Source organism: Pseudorca crassidens, chromosome 5, assembly GCF_039906515.1.
Source record: "Pseudorca crassidens isolate mPseCra1 chromosome 5, mPseCra1.hap1, whole genome shotgun sequence".
NCBI classification, from domain to species: Eukaryota; Metazoa; Chordata; class Mammalia; order Artiodactyla; family Delphinidae; genus Pseudorca; species Pseudorca crassidens.
In genome coordinates, this window is record NC_090300.1 from 82,120,562 (window position 1) to 82,143,256 (window position 22,695).

The 22,695-nt window shown below is 42.2% G+C and overlaps 1 protein-coding gene across 3 annotated transcripts in view; it reads left to right on the forward strand.

Annotated features, from left to right (window-relative positions):
- Positions 1-22,695, forward strand: part of ILDR1 (immunoglobulin like domain containing receptor 1) — a 73,992-nt gene that overhangs the window by 19,754 nt on the left and 31,543 nt on the right. For 2 of the 3 annotated variants that reach the window (XM_067738726.1, XM_067738724.1), the window contains 2 exons: positions 5,422-5,553; positions 5,772-6,595. In XM_067738726.1, the coding sequence (XP_067594827.1) occupies positions 5,422-5,553; positions 5,772-6,595 (956 nt within the window). Of the gene's footprint in view, positions 1-5,421; positions 5,554-5,771; positions 6,596-18,948; positions 20,455-22,695 lie in introns of those variants that run through there. The other variant, XM_067738725.1, reaches the window with a different exon arrangement.

Consider the following 22,695-nt stretch of genomic DNA (forward strand, 5'->3'; position numbering starts at 1 on the left):
GGGGCAGAAGAAGATCTTGCTCTAATGTGATCTTTCTTTGGGCTTAAGTTTGACCTTTTAAAACAGAATTGTGACATGCCATAAAAAATTTGGTGAAGGCAAAAGAAAAAGAATTATTCTACAAAGATCTTTCCTTACTAAAGAGATGGAATCAACAGCTTTAAATGGAAGGAGGTTTTTTTGTTTTTAAAGTAACATTTCCTTTTCCTGATGATATAAGTGAAGTATTACATTGTCGAAAATTTGAAATGTAGGAAAACGAAAAGACTAATCTAAGCACCCAGATATAACCACTCTTATCATTTTGGTCCATTTGAAAAGAAAACTTTTAAAAGAAAAAAAAAAAGAAATTGGTTGTTAAGACAGAAACAAAACCTAATCTACAAGGTCAAGAAGGTCAGTGGTCTGAGTCTAGTTTCAGGCCTATGTTCTGAGGTTGCTGTCTTACAGGAAAAGAGAACTAACTTTTATTGGATGTCTGGTGTGTGTGGGCCCTTTGCATATATTTCCCTTTTGAATCCTCACAACCCTAGAAGGCAGGTATCATCATTATTTAACCATGAGGAGACTGAAGGTCAGAGGAGTCACACAGCTGGTAAGTAGCAGAAGTAGTGCAGCGTCGTATTCATGATTATCTGACTTATGAGTGCCTGAATTTCCCACGAGAGAGGCTGCCACGACCTGTCTGTGTAGATCACTATGGGATTGGCTGAGATACCAATGAACTCCTTCAAGAGAGGAAAAATAGCAGAGAACTCAATATTGGGCCACGGAGCTCCCTACCGTTCAGAGGCCTCTGGGAGAGATGCCACGTAGAAGTCACTGCCACTGGAGCAGAAACAGGCAGACTGAGATGGGAGAAACTCTCCCAAGATACTTTCTTGGAATCCCTAGGTCTGTGGGGTACTCAAAACAGTCAGGGCTAGGGACTCAGTCAGCACAAGCGATAAATGTATCCACTGTCAGTAAGCTGATAAACAGGTTCTGGGAGAAAGTGGTTTCTCCTAAGTGGTTAGAGGTCATTTAGAAGAACTGGTAAAATAAAGAAATGTGGGCCACAAATAAAAGATCCCTGAACTTGAGCAGATGAGATCACTTTCAAAGTGAGTCACTTGGGGAGTCTGTCCTGAGGAATTTGGTGATAAGAGGAGATTACATAGAGGGGGCAGGAGTTGTCAAGGAAAGCTCTTGGGTGGGGAAGAGGGTGTATGTGATCGTTGATTTTTTTTTAGAATAAGGTAACCCTAAGCATATGTGTAGGCAGAGAACCAAGGCCAATAGAAAGAGAGTGAAGGGAAGCATTGTGAAGTGAGGCGATGACTCAGAAGGGATGGAGCCAGTGGGAGAGACATCAGGCTTACAGTGAAAGGATTACCTTTAGACAGAAAAGGAAAAGGAAGCCTGCCCTCTGAAGAGAGAGAGGAAGTTGTTAACACCTGGAAGATGATTAAAGTGTCAGGGAAGGAGCTGAGGGAGCGAGCTCACACCAGCCTGTCTCGATTTCAGCACATCAAAATTCTAGATGCAAAAGGCAGCTTCGAGAACGATGCCAGTGATTCTTGAGCTTCCGAGACCACAGCCCACCTCCCCAACCTGCTCCTACTTTCCAGTGAGAGTTAACAGAGGACCAGAGAGGAGAAAAATGAAAATGACACCAAAGTTTAGTCATCCTTGGTAATTCACTTAGTACTAGTAAACAACCTACAGTAGAACTTAAAGAAGAAAAGTTATTGACACTGAATCTTATTTTTTTTCCGTGGGAACTGGAGCGACAACTTCCATCCCTAGATTGGTTGTTGACCCTCCTCCCCACAGAACCCCTAGGCGCACCCTGCAGTGGGCTATAGGCCACACGGAGAATCTCTGATCTATGCCACCCACCTCCCCATCCCCTCAGCTGAGGGAAGTGAGGCCTAGAGAGACTTTTCCACAGTTACACACAGCTTGTTAGTGATGAGCCCTGGACTAGACCTAGGTCTCTTGATTCCATGTCCAGGGCTGGTTCCTCTTCCTCAGCAAAGACATGTCATTAGCTGAAAGTTCATAGGGAGGGGAAGACATGAGAAGTTTAAACTGCTGCTCTGGAGGAGGGAAGCAGGGTTGCTAGATCAGTCAAGGAGATCTACGCACATTGCGAGAAGGGCTATATGAGGTCAGTTGCCTGACTGTGCAGCCAGTGTGGGCCCAGGAAGCATTGACTGGTGGTTTCCTAAAGCTGAAATGGCAAAAATTCAAGGGGCATGAGATTCTAGGATGCTCCCGAGGATGTCAGTGGAAGGACTGCCAGTCAATTTGGTATACTGTGTATACTGCCAGTATATGTATAAAAAAAAGGAATGTGTGACCATGGGTCAGAGAGGGCGAAGAACACACTGTAAGGGCAGGGAGGGGGTGGTAAGGAATAGTAAGAAGTTGGAGGTCCTCAGGGGCACCATGGGTGATGCACACAGAGGATGCTGGCTGCAGGTCTCTGCAGGAGGGGAGGTGTTGAGTGTTATTTCTGCCACAAAAGGGTCTTCTTAAAGAACATGCCCTGGGTTTTCCTCAGAAATGAGGATGAATATGCTTTTGGTGGTCTAGTCTCCAAATGTGTACTTTTTGAGATCTAAGGTGAAAGATGAGATCTTTCTATGAGATATCTTCTATGAGATCTAAGGTGAAAGAAGCGACTTATTTTAACAGTAACAGTGAGAGCCATGAGCTATTAGGCATTTCATGTGCATTACCTCATTTAACTTCAACAACTTTGTGAAGTAGGTATTATTATCCCCAGCTCAGATATGAGGAGATTGGGCTCAGACACTCTGGAAACTCACTCAAACTTACACAGCTAATACATGCTGGGATTCAAGTTGAAGTCCACGTGACCCTCAAAGCCTGTGTTTAACCTATCCCTGAGGACCATAATTCTCAGAATGTTGTTGAGAATCCACAATAGTCAACTCCAGTTCGACTCCCTGCATTAAAATCAGAGAGCTTGTTGAAAACATGGATTTTCTTACCTTGTATTAGACTGAAGGTCAGTCTGCGAGCAGGGTCCAGGAGTCTGTATATATAACTAGCGCGTTAAAGGTGACCAAGGCAGACTTTACACCACTGAGGTTCAGAGATAACTTATTAGGAGTCTTGAAGCTTTGTTCGTTTCTCCATGTTTCTTATTTTATTACCTGATTCCCCATTAGGTGAGCAATAGAAACACCTGATAGCCTAGACTTCCCCATGGAGCTGTTTCCAGGGAGAGGAGGGCAAGGGAGAAGCTCAGAGGCTGTATTTTTCCACTCCCATCTCATCAGTTCCAGTGCATCAGGGAAGGGAGGGACCCTGGGAAAAAGTTTGTGGCAGCTAAGAAGGGAGCAGGTGTGTTAATCTTGGGAATATGTAAAAATCTGACAGGAAAGCGCCTGGAGGATCTGGAAGGGTCTCTAGGGAGTCATCTCTGCAGGGGGTCCCATTAATTAAAAAGTCATTTGGGGAGCAAGGAGTTAAGCCCAACTCTCCTTTTCCCTCCTATTGAATTGGAGGAGTTGAAGAAGGAAGTGGCCCAAAGGGGGAATGGTATCATCTGGAGGAAACCAAGATTCAGTCAGAGGGGCAGGGGGTGGGTAGGGTTGTTCCCAATGGAATCAGATGTCCCCAAGCCTTGGAAGCAGAGGTTAGTCTGAAGTGGGTTTTGAATGGTGTGGTGCTGAGTGGAGAGAAATAAAGTGAGGCACTACCACTAGAGAAGGGTTTTTTTTTGTTTTTAGGTTTGTTTTTTTTTTTTTGCTTTATCACATAAATAAAGGAGTCTGGGGACTCTGTGGTTTGGCAGAAAGAGTACAGGCTTGAGTGGCAGACAGACACCGGGTCACATGCTGCCTCTGCCAGTCACCAGCTGTGGGACATTGGGCTGGGAAGATAACCTCTGTAAGCCTAACTTCCTCATCTGATTCTCATATTAAGAGATTCCTCTGAGGATTAGTTAGCTCATGTAAAGTGACTGGCGCATATTAAGGAGGGCATTGTGTGTGCTGAAGATATCGTGTATAGGGAGCTGGGGGAGGCACCTATTAGCAAGAGGGAGAGGAAAGTGCTGAGCAAGTGAACCTATCTTTAGAGGGTCTGGAGTGCTGTCCTTTGGCATGAAGATGTGGCAGCTGGGTGAGCTGCTCTAAGTTTGCATCTGACTTCCTCCATGCTGGGCTGTGACTCACCATCAGGGCTGGGGCTCCAAACATTTTGGGGGGGCTTGGCCGAAACCACTTCCTATTGTGCTGGAAGTTGGTTTCATACTAGAGCCATTGGGTAGCCTTCCTGATGGCCCTTTAGCTGCTGGCCTCAGCAAATCTCCCAACCTATGCAGCTGGGTCCAGAATGTCTGTCTTCTACCTCTTCCTACTGTGGTAAGAGGAAGCCTCTGGCAGAGCCCTGCTGCTTTAGGGGTGGCCACTGGGCTTGGGAAACCCAGGAGGAGGTGAGAGTGCTAGGCTGGCAGGCACTTCCTGCACTTAAGCACACAAGTACATTTCCTACATGCATGGATAGACAGGGAGCTTGGGAGACATGTGCACTTGGTCACAATTACCTCAAAATAGAAATTCATGAACAAAAACAACTAGATGTGTTTGTTTTTAATTTGTACTTGCTGTGGGTTGTGTGCTTCAGACCAGCTGCACCTAAGGGACTGGAGAAACATTTCTATGGATCCCTTGTGCTGCTTTTTTCTATTATTTTCTTTGCCCTGAAAGGAAATGGTATTTCCCTTCTCCCTTCTCTGCCTCTACCCCACCCATTAGAGATTCCCCCTACTTAGGGAAAACCCCAATACTTAATAAAGTGAGGAGAAGAGTAGAAAGGATCCACTTCAACTTTTTTGCATTCTCTGCCTTCTTCCCCCTGGTTTTCTTCCACCCAGGGCTGGCATTACCAGCTAGAAACGTTCTTCAGTCCCTCTCCCTTTACCAGTAATTCTGCCCATTGACCTCAGCACCTGCGTCCTCTTTTTCCACTCTGAGCAGGCAGTCCTCCCAAGCAGCCCCTGACTAACAGCCTCCTCTGAGCCCTTTGCATCTGTACCTTCTATATTTGGCCTATGGCCTGAAATTTCATTGCCTGCTAATACCTATGCATCTACCTATACATTTTAGGTGACCTTGGAAATGGGCAGAACAATGAAATGTTTTCAAGACTAGGAAGTCAGGTTTTAAGATTATATTTCCTAGTGTGCAGGAGTTGCAGTGTTGGCTAGGGAATTTATTCCCAGCTCCTTGCCAAAGGAATAGTTGATTCACTACTTCCCTTACACCCATGTGAGAGAGGTCACAATAAACTTCGAAGAGAGAAAGTGGCCTCTTGGCAAGGCTGCTAGGTGGAGAGAAGTGAAGTGGGAGGTGTGGGCCTTGCCCTGGCTGAGGGTCTGCATTTCTCCTTTTCCCCCTGCAGCCATGGCCCACCAACGCAACATGAAGCAGGCTCAGGCCCTAGGCCCTCAGATGATCGAAAAACCCCTGTACTGGGGGGCGGACAGGAGCTCCCAGTTTTCTTCTTATCCAATGAATCCACTGCTGCAGCGAGGTAAACCTTGCCAGAGATTTGGGGTGGGAGAGGGTAAAGGGCAAGGGTAGGAGCATGGGCTGCATTGGGGCCTTCATGACCAATATGGTGGACATCTTTACGACTGAGGATGGGAGGGGGTAGATGCATGCTAATAAGGAGGCACTTCGGTGCCCTGATTCTGAGGAGTGTGTTTTGGATCAGCAGTTCTGCATGTTCTTTTCCTTATTTTCAATCAGATTTGTCCCTGCGATCCAGCCTCCCAGAGATGACCACCGCTCACCCTCCCATCACCAACGGTGTCCTAGAGTATTTGGAGAAAGAGCTGCGGAACCTCAACCCAGCCCAGCCTCTGCCGGCTGACCTCCAAGGCAGATCTGGCCATCCCCGCAGCATGCTGTCCTCCCTGGGCTCTGAGGTCGTGGAACGCAGAATCATCCACCTTCCCCCGCTGGTCAGAGACCTGCCGTCTCTGCGGAGGACCAGCAACTCCTCCCACCAGCAGTGGCTCCCCCCGCCTCCCCCCGGACCCTGGGATCTGAGGGAGGGGAGAAGGCAGCACCGCTACTCTGATTTCCAGCAGGAGCACCGGGACCGGGAGCCTCAGCGCTGGGCGCTGGAGCAAAGGGAGCTGGGCCGACTGCGGAGCGGAAGGCACCGCAGCTCCAGGCAGCGCGGGTCACCCATGCCCTGGTCAGACAGGGACAGCCTCAGCGACGGCCCCTCGTCCAGCGAGGCCCGCTGGCCGCCCAACCGCCCCCGTCTCCGCAGCCGCTTCCCAGAGAGAGCCCGCGGGCCCAGCCCCCGGGGCAGCGCTCAGGGACACCAGAGGCGCCGGCACCGCAGCTACTCCCCTCCCCTGCCCTCCGGCCTCAGTTCCTGGAGCTCCGAGGAGGAGGAGGAGGAGAAGGAGAGGCAGCCCCGGAATTGGGGGCCCCGCCGCCGCCGCCGCCGCCGCTCGCGCTCCCCAAACTGGCCTGAGGAGAAGCCACCCAGTTACCGCTCGCTGGATGTCACCCCAGGCAAGGATGGCAGGAAAAAAGGGAGTGTGGAGAGGCGCTCGGTGAGCCTGGGGCTTCCTGCTGAGGGTCGGGCGCGGGCAGAAGGGACCCTTCAGCCAGGCTGACACGGGCCACCTCACCTGCCGCCGCGGAAGGTCCCTCATCTCTGTTTTGCCCCGCTGGCCCTCTGGGCGTGGTGAGACCCCTCTTGCAGAGCTGGACGGGACCAGTGAGTGCCAAGAGCAGGGGAGGGACTCTGGGCGTGATGCTTAAGAGGGCCTTCTCACTCTCAGTCTGGCTCCAGCCCTCATCACAGTCCCGTGAGGCCAGTCGGGCCGGGTCCCCCCATTTCACGGGTGAGGAAACGAAGCTCAAAATAATTAAGCGCTTTGTGAGTAGTGGAGCTAGAACTCCAGCACAGGCTTCCACCAGCCAAGGCTTTACTTCCTGTCATAGCTGCCTTGCTTTACTTAGCAACAATTTCCATACCCCAAATTAGAACCGTGGGCCTGACAGGACGTTTGTGCCACTTCTGGGTGCTGCAAGTCAGTGTGCAAGGGCCTGAGACCCACCCCCAGCCCCTCCGGAAAGTATCGTTAAAGTGATTTAGGGAAACAAAAACAAAACAAAACAAAACCCCCCAAAACCCTGATATCCCAAATATGGGTCGAAACTTTAGGACTCTGTGAACAGGCAAGGTGCCAATGGAAAGGGGCACAAAGGGGGACGCAGGCTCTTTAAGCCTCTGAATATAGACCTTTTTTCTCCTTTAAGATGCGACTTTAAAATATCATCTTATAATTAATATACCCCTATGATAGTATTCCTTCTGTGTTGTCACTTTGCAAAGTTATGCTGGCTGTTGCTCAGAAATATTCATGAACTGCCTCAGAACCAACCTACAGGCTAGCCACAAAAATCTATTTCTCTATTCGACTAAAATCCTTTTTCCGTTTTGCTTCTGTTGAGATAAAGGGATACGTAGTCAGTTGTGAGGGAAGTTCCCAGAGTAGAGGGATATTAGAGGAACAAGAATTTTAATCTCTCATGCACTTTGAAGGATACAACTCTCGTTTGGAAATGCAAATTCTGCTGTGACTTGTTTTAAAACCAATCATCTGCATAGTGTGTACAAAGAAACAGGCACCTTATGAGAGCCCCAGTGCTGGCCTTTCTAGGGAAGAACCTTGGCGAAAGAGTGATTTGTGAGGAAGGTAGCAAAAGCCCACAGGCATTTCTGAAATAATCAATGGCAATTATATTCTCACAGATGTCCCATGAGAGAGGCAAAGACCAGTAATAATGAAACTTAGTAGTATCCTTACTAAGTGGTACTGAGCTATGGACATTTATGCAACATCTCATTTAATCCTTTCAACACCCTGTGAGGTTTGTACTATTATGTTCATTTTACGGTGGATACAACTCTTTCTTCCATGTTACCAGTAAGAAAATTACACCCTGAAAGAAAATACAGAATCAATCAGAGCCAGGACAACCACTGTTACTTTGGTCATACGATTACTAGACAGTCTCTTATCTTCATTTTAACAGAAAAATGTAATTTAAAAGTCAGCTTTTGGCTTCAAATCCAAACCCTATTTTTTTTTTAAGTTAAACTTTTTCTTTATTTTCTTCTAAATTATATGGTTTCTTTTAAGTGAGAGAATGGTGAAAGGAGCACCAGTTATGTTTTGGATAACAGAATAAGCCCTTTCCAAGCCTTATTTCATTTAATCCTTGCGATAGCCCTGTGAGGCTCAGTGAGGTTAAGTAACATGCTCAAGGTCACACAGCCAATAGGGAGTGAAGCCAGAATTTGAACAAAGCCCTCTGACTCAAGACTATGCCCTTTTCAATAACTCATGCTGCCTAATTAGAAGAGAATTGTGTGGGGCAATGATGTTTTCTTGTGACTTTATTTCTTATCATCAAGATGTACACACAAATAATTCTATCACAAGCAAACCAAATTTTCGATTGTAAAGTTGCTTGTGAGAGGCAAAGTCGCTCAAGATAATTGTAAAGGCCTTCATTGTTTTGGATTTCTCTGAGCTTATCTCCAAAATAGTTATCACTTTACTTTATCACATTCAACTATCCACTCAAACTCTGAGTGACCAGAGGCCCAAGACCAAAGCTTGATTTGGAAGGTTGATTCGTTTGAAGGGCACCGTGTTTTGTTTATTTTGTTTGTAACTTGAAATTTGAATGCTTTTAGTGGGCCCCAAATCTCTCTCCGCTCCTCTCCTTGGCAGGGCCGGATGCTTTCCACACACCTTCTAGCCTCTGAAGTCTTTGGAGCTTGCAGCTAACTTTAGAAGTTATGGTACAATTGGGCCACTAGATGGTGATCTTTGATTATATATAACTTGAGTTTCTTAAATTGAGCTGATAAGATGTATGACTATTTTCTTAAATCAAGCTTTCAACAGTTACAGCTTTACCATAACTTTTTACAAAATACTTATTAAAAACACTTTATTAAATATTCAGAGTAATATGAATTAATCAAAAAATCTTTTGGCTCAAATGGAGTGTCTCTTTAGAGTAATGTTTAACAAGTAGATACCAACAGGCAAGGCCTTGCATGTAAATGATCTCATGGGAACTGAACTAGGTAAGGAGTATTGTCTGCACAGTGCCCATGAGAAAAGGGAAGTTATGTTGAGGTATCTTCCATTTGACTCCAGAACCAGGACTCCAGCCAAGATCTCATTGCGTGTCTGGTGGTCTTTTCACTCCACCAAAAGTCAACAGTCTCAGAAATATAAGAAGCAGTAATATCAAGCTTTAAACTCCAGGGGTTTCAGACTGAGTGGCCCCTCTGTTTCTGGTATCCTTCAAATCGATCATCTTTCTTTCCAGTCTTGCTCTGTCAGGAAGGGCTTCCCAAGGCATTGCTGATTTGTTCCAATCTTGGCCTGTACACACCTGTTCTAATGCAAGAGAAAGTTACTGCATTCTTTCCTCTCCAAGCTAAACTCAAACTTGCTGTAGAGAATCCAAGATTTTTTTCTTTTTTCTTGACTCTTTGATTTAATTAAAAACATTTTAGATTATGGTACTTTCTTCTACTTTCAGTAAAATGTCTATTCTTTGATAATGTCTTTTCTTTAGAAAACCCTGTACAACTTCCTTTGGCTCCATTTTGTTGCTTTCCTTTGTCAGAGAGCATTCATCCCACAGCATTTTTGTTCCAAGAAAAATTTTTTTTATTGAAGTATAGTTGGTCTACAATGTTTCAGGTGTACAGCAAAGTGATTCAGTTTTATATATATATTATTTTTCAGACTCTTTTCTGTTATAGATTATTACAAGATATTGAATATAGTTCCCTGTGCTATACAGGAGGTCCTTGTTGTTTATCTACTTATATATAGTAGTGTGTATGTGTTAATCCCAAGTTCCTACTTTATCCCCCGCCCCTTTCCCTTTCATAACCATAAGTTTGTTTTCTATGACTGTGAGTCTATTTCTGTTTTGTAAATAAGCCCATTTGTATCATTTTTTAATCCTACATATAAGTGATATTATATGATATCCGTGTTTCTGTGTCTGACTTACTTCACTTTACTTCACTTTGTATGATAATCTCTAGGTCCATCCATTTGTTGCTACAAATGACATAATTTCATTCTTTTTTATGGCTGAGTAATAGTCCTTTGTATATATATACCACATCTTTTTAAAAAAAAATTTATTGGACTTCCCTGATGGTCCAGTGGTTAAGACTTCATGCTTCCACTGCAGGGGGCATGGGTTTGATCCCTGGTTGGGGAACTAAGATCCCACATGCTGCGTGATGTGGCCAAAAAAAAGAAAAAAATTATTGAAATATAGTTGATTTACAATGTGTATTAGTTTCAGCAAAGTGATTCAGTTTTATATATATTATTTGTGTATATATGTGTGTATATATATATTTGTATATATATTCTTTTTTAGATTCTTTTCCATTATAGGTTATTACAAGATATTGAGTATAGTTAGTTCCCTGCGCTATATAGTAGGTCCTTGTTGGTTATCTGTTTTATAAATATATAGTAGCATATTTTAATCCCAAACTCCTAACTTATTCCTCTCCCACCTTTTCCCCTTTAGTAGCCATAAAGTTTGTTTTCTATGTCTATGCATATATACCACATCTTCTTTATCCATTCATCTGTCGCTGGACATTCAGGTTGCTTCCATGTCTTGGCTATTGTAAATAGTGCCACTATGAACATTGGGGTGCATGTTTCTTTTCAAATTAGAGTTTGCTTCTTTTCCATATATGCCCAGGAGTGGGATTGCTGGATTATATGGTAACTCTATTTTTAGTTTCTTAAGGAACTTCGTACTGTTTCCATAGTGACTGTACCAATTTACATTCCCACCAACAGTGTAGGAGGGTTCTTTTTTCTCCACACCCTCTCTAGTATTTATCATTTGTAGACCTTTTGATGATGGCCATTGTGACTGATGTGAGATGATACCTCATTGTAGTTTTGATTTGCATTTCTCTAATAATTAGTGATGTTGAGCATCCTTTCATGTGCCTGTTGGCCATCTGTGTGTCATCTTTGGAGAAATGTCTAATTAGGTCTTCTGTCAATTTTTTGATTGGGTTATTGGGCTTTTTTTTAATTGAGATGTATAAGCTGTTTGTATATTTTGGAAATTAATCCCTTGTTGGTCCCATCGCCTGCAAATATTTCTCTCCCATTCTGTAGGTTGTCTTTTCATTTGATTTATGGTTTCCTTTGCTGTGCAAAAGCTTTTAAGTTATTTAGGTCCCATTTGTTTATTTTTGCTTTTGTTTCCATTACTCTAGGAGGCAGATCCAAAAAAAAATTGCTGCAATTTATGTCAAAGAGTGTTCCACTTATGTTTTCCTCTAGGAGTTTTATAGTATCCAGTCTTATATTTAGTTTGCTTTTGTATATGGTGTTAGAGAATTTTCTAATTTCATTCTTTTACAGGTAGCTGTCCAGTTTTCCTATCACCACTTGTTGAAGAAACTTTCTGTTCTCCACTGTATATTCTTGCCTCCTTTGTTGTAGATTAATTGACCATAAGTGCATGGGTTTATTTCTGGGCTTTCAGTCCTGTTCCATGGAAGTATGTGTCTGATTTTGTGCCAGTACCATATTGTTTTGATTAGTGTAGCTTTATAGTATAGTCTGAAGTCAGGGAGTGTGATTGCTCCAGCTCCGTTCTTCTTTCTCAAGATTTGTTTAGCTATTCAAGGTCTTTTGTGTTTCCATACAGATTAAAAATCTTTTGTTCTAGTTCTGTGAAAAATGTCATTGGTAATTTGATAGGGGTTGCATTGAATCTGTAGATTGCCTTGGGTAGTATGGTCATTTTAACAATACTGATTCTTCCAATCCAGGAATATGGTATATATCTTTCCATCTGTTTGTGTCATCCTCAATTTCTTTCATCAGCGCCTTATAGTTTTCAGAGTACAGGTCTTTTGCCCCCTTAAGGTAGGTTTATTCCTAGGTATTTTTTTTAATGGTATTGTTTCCTTAATTTCTCTTCTGATATTTTGTTGTTAGTGTATAGAAATGCAACAGATTTCTATACGTTAATTTTGTATCCTGCAACTTTACCGAATTCATTGATGAGCTCTAGTAGTTTTCTGGTAGTGTCTTTAGAATTTTCTATGTATAGTATCATGTCATCTGCGAACAGTGACAGTTTTACTACTTCCTTTCCCATCTGGATTCCTTTTATTTCTTTTTCTTCTCTGATTGCAGTGGCTGTGACTGCCACAACTATGTTGAATAAAAGTGGCAAGAGTGGGCATCCTTGTCTTGTACCTGATCTTAGAGGGAATGCTTTCAGCTTTTCACCATTGAGTATGATGTTAGCTGTGGGTTTGTCATAAATGGCCTTAATTATGTTGAGATATGTTCCCTTTATGCCCACTTTCTGGAGAGGTTTTATCATAAATGGATGTTGAATTGTATCAAAAGCCTTTTCTGCTTCAATTGAGATGATTGTATCATATGGTTTTTATTCTTCAATTTGTTAATGTGATGTATCACACTGATTGATTTGCAGATATTGAAAAATCTTTGCATACCTGGGATAAATCCCACTTGATCATGGTAAATTACCCTTTTAATGTATTGTTGGATTTGATTTGCTAGTATTTTTATTTATTTATTTATTTTTGGCTGCGTTGGGTCTTTGTTACTGTGCATGGGCTTTCTCTAGTTGTGGTGAGTGGGGGCTACTCTTCGTTGTGGTGTGTGGGCTTCTCATTGCAGTGGCTTCTCTTGTTGCAGAGCACAGGCTCTAGGCACATGGGCTTCAGTAGTTGTGGTTCACAGGCTCTAGAGCACAGGCTCAGTAGTAGTGACACATGGGCTTAGTTGCTCCACAGCGTGTGGATCTTCCCAGACCAGGGCTTGAACCCGTGTCTCCTGCATTGGCAGGTGGATTCTTAACCAGTGTGCCACCAGGGAAGCCCTATTTGCTAGTATTTTGTTGAGGATTTTTTCATCTGTGTTCATCAGTGATATTGGTCTATAATTGTCTTTTTTGTGTGATATCTTTGTCTGGTTTTGGTATCAGGGTGATGGTGGCCTCAGAGAATGGGTTCAGAAGTGTTTCTTCTTCTGCAGTTTTTTAGAATAGTTTCAGAAGGATAGGTGTTAACACTTCTCTAAATGTTTGGTAGCATTCATCTGTGAAGCTATCTTGTCCTGGACTTTTGTTTTGGGGGAGGTTTTAAATTACCGATTCAGTTTCCTTACTGGTAATTTCTTCGTATTTTCTGTTTCTTCCTGGTTCAGTCTAGGGAGATTGTACTTCCTAAGAATTTGTCCATTTCTCCTAGGCTGTCCATTTTATTGGCATAGAGTTGCTTGTAGCATTCTCTTATGATCCTGGATAAGTCTGAGTAAAGGCTTATCAATTTTGTTTATCTTTTCCAAGAACAAGCGTTTAGCTTCATTGGTCTTTTCTATTGTTTTTGTGGGTTTTTTTGGTCTCTATTTCATTTATTTTTGCTCTGAACCTTGTGATTTCTTTCCTTCTACTAACTTTGGGTTTTGTGTGTTCTTCTTTCTCTAGTTGCTTTAAGTATAAGGTTAGGTTGTTTATTTGAGATTTTTCTTGTTTCTGAGGTAAGCCTGTATTGCTATAAACATCCCTCTTAGAACTGCTTTTGCTGAGTCCCATAGGTTTTGGATCATTGTGCTTTCATTTTCATTTGTCTCTAGGTATTTTTAAAATTTCCTCTTTGATTTCTTCAGTGATCCATTAGTAGCATATTGTTTAGCCTCCACGTGTTTTTGTTTTTTTGCAGTATTTTTTCTTGTAGTTGATTTCTAGTCTCATAGGGTTGTGGTCAGAAAAGATGCTTGATAAGATTTCAATTTTCTTAAATTTACCAAGGCTTGTTTTGTGGCCTAGCATGTGATCTATCCTGGAGAATGTTCCATGTGCACTTGAATGTGTAACCTGCTGCTTTTGGATGGAATGCTCTATAAATATCAGTTGAGTCCATTTGGTCTAATGTGATATTTAAGACCTGCGTTTCCTTACTAATTTCTGTCTGGATTATCTGTCCATTGATGTAAGTGGGGTGTTAAAGTCCCCCACTATTATTATGTTACTGTCAGTTTCTCCTTTTATGTCTGTTAACATTTGCCTTATATATTGAAGTGATCCTATGTTGGGTGCATATATATTTACAATTTCTTTATCTTCTTCTTGGATTGATCCTTTGATCATTATGTAGTGTCCTTGTCTCTTATAAGGACAAGGACACTTGTCAGTGTCTTTATATATATATATATATATATATATATATTTAACATCTTTATTGGAGTATAATTGCTTTACAATGGTGTGTTACTTTCTGCTTTATAACAAAGTGAATCAGTTATACATATACATATGTCCCCATATCTCTTCCCTCTTGCATCTCCCTCCCTCCCTCCCTCCCTATCCCACCCCTTTAGGTGGTCACAAAGCACCGAGCTGATCTCCCTGTGCTATGTGGCTGCTTCCCACTAGCTATCTATTTTACGTTTGGTAGTGTCTATATGTCCATGCCACTCTCTCACTTCATCCCAGCTTACCCTTCCCCCTCCCCATATCCTCAAGTCCATTCTCTAGTAGGTCTGCATCTTTATTCCCGTCTTGCCCCTAGGTTCTTCATGACCATTTAATTTTTTTTTTAGATTCCATATTTATGTGTTAGCATACGGTATTTATTTTTCTCTTTCTGACTTACTTCACTCTGAATGACAGTCTCTAGGACCATCCACCTCACTACAAATAACTCAGTTTCGTTCCTTTTTATGGCTGAGTAATATTCCATTGTACATATGTGCCACATCTTCTTTATCCATTCGTCTGCTGATGGACACTTAGGTTGCTTCCATGTCCTGGCTATTGTAAATAGAGCTGCAATGAACATTTTAGTACATGACTCTCTTTGAATTATGGTTTTCTCAGGGTATATGCCCAGTAGTGGGATTGCTGGGTCATATGGTAGTTCTATTTTTAGTTTTTTAAGGACCCTCCATACTGTTCTCCATAGTGGCTGTATCAGTTTACATTCCCACCAACAGTGCAAGAGGGCTCCCTTTTCTCCACACCCTTTCCAGCATTTATTGTTTGTAGATTTTTTCATGATGGCCATTCTGACTGGTGTGAGGTGATACCTCATTGTAGTTTTGATTTGCATTTTTCTGATGATTAATGATGTTGAGCATTCTTTCATGTGTTTGTTGGCAATCTGTATATCTTCTTTGGAGAAATGTCTAGGTCTTCTGCCCATTTTTGGATTGGGTTGTTTGTTTTTTTGACATTGAGCTACATGAGCTGCTTGTAAATTTTGGAGATTAATCCGCTGTCAGTTGCTTCATTTGCAAATATTTTCTCCCATTCTGAGGGTTGTCTTTTCATTGTTTATGGTTTCCTTTGCTGTGCAAAAGCTTTTAAGTTTCATTAGGTCCCATTTTTTAATTTTCGTTTTTATTTCCATTTCTCTAGGAGGTGGGTCAAAAAGGATCTTGCTGTGATTTATGTCATAGAGTGTTCTATGTTTTCCTCTAAGAGTTTGATGGTGTCTGGCCTTACATTTAGGTCTTTAATCCATTTTGAGTTTATTTTTGTGTATGGTGTTAGGGAGTGTTCTAATTTCATTCTTTTACATGTAGCTGTCCAGTTTTCCCAGCACCACTTATTGAAGAGGCTGTCTTTTCTCCACTGTATATTCTTGCCTCCTTTATCAAAGATAAGGTGACCATATGTGTGTGGGTTTATCTCTGGGCTTTCTATCCTGTTCCATTGATCTATATTTCTGTTTCTGTGCCAGTGTCTTTATATTTTAAACTCTATTTTGTCTGATATAAGTATTGCTACTCTAGGTTTCTTTTGACTTCCATTTGCATGGAATACATTTTTCCATCCCCTCGCTTTCAGTCTGTAGATCTGAACTGAATCTCCTGTAGGCAGCATATATATGGGTCTTGTTTTTGTATTCATTCAGCCAGTCTATGTGTTTTGGTTGGAGCATTTAGTACATTTACATTTAAGGTAATTACTGATATGTGTTCTTATTGACATTTTGTTAAATGGTTTGGATTTGTTTTTCTGGGTCTTTTTCCTTTTCTTCTTTTGTTCTCTTCTCTTGTGATTTGATGACTACCTTTAGTGTTATGTTTGGACTTCTTTCTCTTTTTTGTGCGTATATCTATTATAGAGTTTTGGTTTGTGGTTATCATGAGGTTTTTATACAGCAATCTATAAATAAATATTTTTATTTCAGTTATTGTATTCTTCAATTCTGTTTGGTTGTTCTTTATATTTTCTAATTCTTTGTTAAAAATCTCTAACTTCTCACTCTGTGCATCCATTTTCTTCTTGAGTTCCTTGATAATCATTATGAGTATTACTCTAAACTCTTTCTCAGATAGATTGCCTGTCTCCACTTCACTTAGTTCATCTTCTGGGGTTTTATCTTGTTCCTTTGTCTGGAACATATTCCTCTGCCACCTTATTTTGTCCAAGTTGCTATTTGTATTTTTGTGTATATGGTATATTAGTTATGTTTCTAACCTTGGAGCAGTGGCCCTCTGTAGGAGGCGTCCTATGGGTCCCAGCAGTGCATTCCCCTCTTGTTACCCAAGCTGTATTCTCTAGGTGTTCCCCCTAAGAGGGCTGCTTGGGTCCTTCTGTTGAGGCAGGCTATGTGGGCAGTCTGGTAGGCTTGGTTGGCCCCTAGTTTGGTTGGTGTCAGCCCCTGTCTTGTACACATGCTGCTGGCTGCTGTTTAGTGTGGTCTGGTCATGAGGTGCCTGGTTTTGGGATCCAAGTGGGCTCCCCAGGGCTAGTGCTGGCTCCCTGGTGGGCAAAGTCAGGATCCTGAAGACTCGGGCTGTTGCCCACCCACTAGCAGGTGAAGCCAGATCCTGGGGTTAGTGCCAGACTACTGGCAGGCAGAGCTAGTTCCCAGGTCTTGCTGCAGGGTCCAGGGATCTCAGAGCTTGTTTCAGACCATTGGTGGAAGGGGGGCAGTTCCTGACACAATTGGGTATGGGGTCTGGGGTGTCCTGAAGTTTGCATTCACATGATAGTGGGCAGGGTCAGGGTCCAGGTGGTCCCAGGGTAGGATCTGGCCTGCATTGCAGGATTGTGGATTTCTTGCTTCTGGTGTCTGCCCCCTGGTGGGTGAGGCTGATCTAGAGGCTTGTGCAGGCTTCCTGGTGGGAGGGGCTGGTACCTGCCCACTGGTGTGTGGAGCTGGGTCTTGGCCCTTTGGTGGGCTGGGCTGTGTCTAGAGGCTTTTGTGGGCTCTGTAGTCTTTAGGCAGCCTGTCTGTGGATGGGTGGGGCTGTGTCCCCGCCAAGTTAGTTGTTTGGCCTGAGATGTCCCAGCACTAGTGCACCTACAGGCTATTGGGTGGCCCAGGTCTTGACTCTAATGAGCCAATATGGCAGCTGCCAGGAGTGTTCATGTGGCTGAATGTTTAATATGTCTGCAACTAGTGTCTGTTTCCCCAGGGTGAGCTGTAGCCACCCCTACCTCTCCAGGAGACTCTCCAAGACCAGCAGGTAGGTCTGGCCCAGGCTCCTATCAAAGTATTGCTTTTGCCTTGCGTCCTGGTGAATGGGAGCTTTTGTGTACTCCCTTTAAGAGTGAAGTCTCTATTTCCCCCAGTCCTATGGGGCTCCTGCAATTAAGCCCAGCTGGCCTTCAAAGCCAAATGCTCTGGGGGCTCATCTTCCTGGTGCTGGATCCCCAGGTTGGGGAGCCTGATGTGGGGCTCAGAACTCTCACTCCTGTGGGAGAACCTCTGCAATATAATTATTCTCCAGTTTGTGGTTCACCCACCCAGGGGGTATGGGAATTGATTATATTGCAAGTCTGCCCCTCCTACCTGTCTCATTTTGGTTCTTTCTATATATCTTTAGTTGTAGGAGATCTTTTCCTGTAGGTTTCAGTTTTTTGTTTTGTTTTGTTTTTTATTGATGGTGGTTCTGAAGATAGTTGTGATTTTGTTGTGCTCATGAGAGGAGGTGAGCTCAGGGCCTTTCTACTCTGCCATCTTGGCTACAGTCTCCCATCCCACAGCATTTTGATTAGAAACCATGCTCTCAAAACTCACTTTCTTGATAAAATGGAAACACACAATTTTTATAGCAACATGAATATAGTACATACATATACATTTTGAACAGTATGTTTTGAGGCAGATACCTTATCTTGCCATTTCAAACAAGAAAGGTTACATTCATAGATGACGTTGTAGATATTCAAAACTGAAATAAAAATAATCTCCTCCAATACAAAGTTAGAGAAATACGAGAAATTAAAACCATAGTTCTTGAAGCCCTCATAGCGCAAGATGAGAAAGCCAAAAGATCAAGTGGAATAACTTCTGAAGAAAAGCCACCGTGTTTGGTCAGGAAAAGATAATTAGTGATCTGAACAAATAACATCAGAGAAATACCAAGGTGTGAAGCTTAACTTTTTAGATAAGGGCTAAGAACAAATCGTTCAGGAGAATATAAATGGGAAAAGGAAAACTGGGCCATATCTTCATGAATAAATGATAGAGAGAGGGACTGATGAATGGAACAGGGTACCTTGTTTTTCGATCTAAGAGAGACTTAAAGATGTTAAAAACCAGCAAAAAGCAGAGTGAATGAGACTCTAAGAAATTTTCAGAAATTAAAGGTGTTTGAGGGAGGCTCCAGTGAGGTAGAAAGATGAGAAACATAAGCCAAGGGGAGAAACTGGCTTCATGACAAGTCAAGAAATAATTTTTAGATTCAGAGCTGCTGTCCCAGCAGCCACCACTCACTGAGGATTTGCACCAGAATCAAGCCTACTCGTGTATTGTATACATAGACAATAGAGCCCAGCTGACTGGATTTTTGTATATTCTTCTATTCCCCAGGAGAGAGAGAGCTCCCATAGTGGAAGGAGTGTGGTCATTTAGTCACCAGGCACAACACTGCTTCTGTGGCTACTTCTCAGCTCCTGCATGTCATCAGCATCACCTAGATTTCCAGCTGACTTGGGAGGGGCCATTCCAGCTGACTTGAGATGGACACCGCAAGTTTGTATCTAACAGTTTTGGCTTAGATTCTGAGAATCAAATAGAAGAATTTTATAAACAAAGTTTGAGGAATTAATGACTGTAGTTTTAGCCTTGGTACACACTCTGCATATTTAGATAGTCAGACTTGTAATAAATTCTAACTGGGATGTGATCCCTCAGGAACTTAGTAGCCTGAGTCTTCAACTAGGTTACACTGCTCAGAACTGTGGCCATTCTCAAAGTGAGAACTCAGGAATCTTTAAGAGGAAATCAAACATTTCCTGCTCCTCTTAGGAGCAGAAAATCTATGGAGTACTATAGGGAAATTTCCATGGAAACTTGTCTCCCCCTATAGCATATCTAGAGGATCCCTCCATGTTACGAGTCCACTTTACTGCCCCCAAGCCTGGTCCTGAATGCCTTTGAGGGTTCACTCAGAGATGGCACAGGAAATACTCCAGCAATGTGCCCTCTCACAGGCTATTTATTGCATGTGTAGAAAGTCACAGAGAAGCACTTTTGCACCAGTCTTATTCCTGTCATTTGTTTTCTTCTTTTTTTTTTTTTTTTTGCCTATATCTAATTTATATTTTCCTATATAACATGCATCCATTGAAACCACTTTAAATGCTTCTTGGGAACAACAAAGTACATAAGTAAAGAAGAAGTAAGTGAAAGCTACTGGCCTGAGGATTCTGCCCCAAATATCTATTTTGATGCACTTGATGAAGTTAAGCCTTCTTCCCGACTAAAGCTCAGAGAAGAGCCAGGCCAACCTGATAATTTTGGAGCGACCTTTCTCCTGGCACTACTCAGCCTTGCAGAGTTATTCCCCAAGCAAAGGCATCCAGGCAGGTTTTACTACTCAGTGCCCCAGGAGGAAGGGTCTGTGCCTCTCTGTAATAGGCCCTACCTCTCTCTCTCATTTTCCTCAGCCCCTTCTGGTGGCTTCATCAATCCATTTGTGCTTCATGTAGAGACTCTCCTTAAGCAGACTGTAAGTAGATGGCCTGAAAGGAAGCGCGTGCATGTGTGTGTGTGTGTGTGTGTGTGTGCGCGCGTGCACGCGCGTGCGTTCCTCAACAGTATCTTTATGTGTATGGCCTTAAGCTCATTTTAGATCCTTTTGTATTAACATCCGTTGTTTCTCCCAGTCTCATTAATTACATGTTAGAGAATATTGGTTAAATACCTGCACTGTGCAAAGGTGTCTTTGGGATTTTTACTATCCATAATGTAACTGCGCCTAAATTGGTAAAACAGAAAAAATAAAACTTTAATGGATAATTCAGTAGCTGAGGGACTTCTGGTCTGGACAAGATGGCATAGACCTCTTTTTCCCTGCTCCTCCTCCCTAAGCACAACTTTATATATCCTAGAAATGACACAAGAGACGAGCAAAAGATGACTCTGAAGGGTGCTAAGAAGAAGATGATCTGGTTTGGGAACCTAAGACCAGATGCCAACACAGAGGCAGGGCATCTTGTGTCCCCCAACCAACAGAAGGCAGCCACCCAGACCTGATGTTTTTCTGGCTTCCCACTTGGCAACAGAAAGTAGTCCAGTAGCTTGTTCTTCCCCCTAGATGTAGTGGGAGTCCCTCTGACAACTTCAGGCAAGGGGGAACAACCGGGAGTCCTGCCAAAAATAAGTGACCAGGGGAAGCATTCTCCTACCCTGCTGGGCCAGAGACTCCTCTCTTCTATGGAGAGATACTGATGTGGATGGGAGCAACCAGTAAGAGACACCCAGGTAAAGCAGGTGGCCCACCTGGGGAAGCCTCTTTGTCCCCAACTCCTCCTCTGCCCAGAGACATTAGGGCTGACTGGTGGAATCATGAAAAAGAACCTGTCACAGCTAGCAGCCCTGTAGCTAGCAGCCTGGTCCCAGAAATCACTTTATCTCTCCTCCCTGCCCAGAGAAACCTGGGTAGCTGGGGGTGGTGGTGGTTACTAATAGAAGGATTTCCTCACCTGCCTCCCTCAGGCAGTCACAAAGTCTCTGAAAATTAAACTGTTGGAATCACAGCCCACAAAAGTAGGCTAAGACTCATGTGTTAAACCTAAATAGAGTAAATTCCTGTAAAATAAAATATTTAAATAGGTCCCAGATTGTCCTAACACAATAGACAAAATGTCCAGGATATAAATCAAGAACCTAGAAAATCACAACTTGAATGAAAAGTGAAATCAACTGATGCCAACACTGAGATGAATCAGATGTTGGAGTTATCTGATAAGAATTTTAAGGCAGACATTATAAAGATGCTACAACAATTACAAATTGTCTTAAATAAAAATGTAGAAAATCCCAGAAAAGAAATAGAAGTTATGAAAAAAAACAAGTGGAAATTATAGAACTGAAAAATACAATAGAAATTAAAAACTTGCTGGATGGGCTCAACAGAAGACTGGAGATGATGAAGAATAGAATCAGTGAATATGAGGACAGAACAGTAGAATTCACCCAATATGAATAATGGAAAAGAGGTTGGGAAAAAAATGACCAGAGCCTCAGGGACCTGTGGAACAATAACAAAATATCCAACATTCATTTCATTGGAGTCCCAGAAAGTAAAGGAGAAAGAGTGGGGAAATGAATAAACATTCAAAGAAACAATGACTGAAAACTTCCCAAATTTGATGAATGACATCAACATAGAGATCCAAGAAGCTGAATGAACTCTAAGAAGGATAAACCCAAAGAATCCATGCAATACACATCATAATTAAACTTTTGAAAACTAAAGACAAAGAAAAAAATCCTGAAAGCAGCCAGAGAGAAACAATGCATTCCCTATAGGGAAACACCAATTTGAATGTATTTCTCATGTGAAATCATGAAAAAGGAAATGGCCAAATATCTTTTTAAGCACTGAAAGAAAATAACTGTTGACACATAATTTTATATCTGGCAAAACTAGTTTTCAGAAATGAAGGGAAAATAAAAACATTCACAGATGAATGAAAACTAAAAGATTTTGTGACTAGCAGATACACCCTGGAAAGACTGGACAAAGGAAGTTCTTCAAACGGCAAGAAAATGATAAAAGGAAACTTAAGCATCAGAACACAAGAAGAAACAATAGAAAGATCGGAAATATGAGTCCATACAATAGACATTTTTTGAGTATTAGATGGTATTATAATTTGTTTCAATAAAATATGATTTATAAAACCCAAAAGGAAAAAATCTCACAAAAGAAATAGAAGTTATGCAATGTGTTAACAATGATATGTAAAGGTGGGAAAGGTAAAGAGACCTAATTGGAAGTGAGGTTTCTATATTTCATTTTAAATGGTAAACACTGTGATACCAAGTACAGAGTTATAAGTAGCACCCAGAGCAACCACTATGAAAACTGCAGAGATGAACTCAAAAGTGCTATAAATTAAGATGGAATCCTAAAACATGTTCAAATAACCTGCAGAAAGGCAAGAAAAAGAATAAAGAGCAACAACAACCAAAGGAAACAAGTAGAAAATAAATAATAAAATAGCATCGTAAAGTGCTAACATATCAATAATTACCTTAATTGTAAATGGTCTAAACATACCAATCAAAAGACAGAGATTAGCAGAGTAGACTGAAAAATTAAAAAAC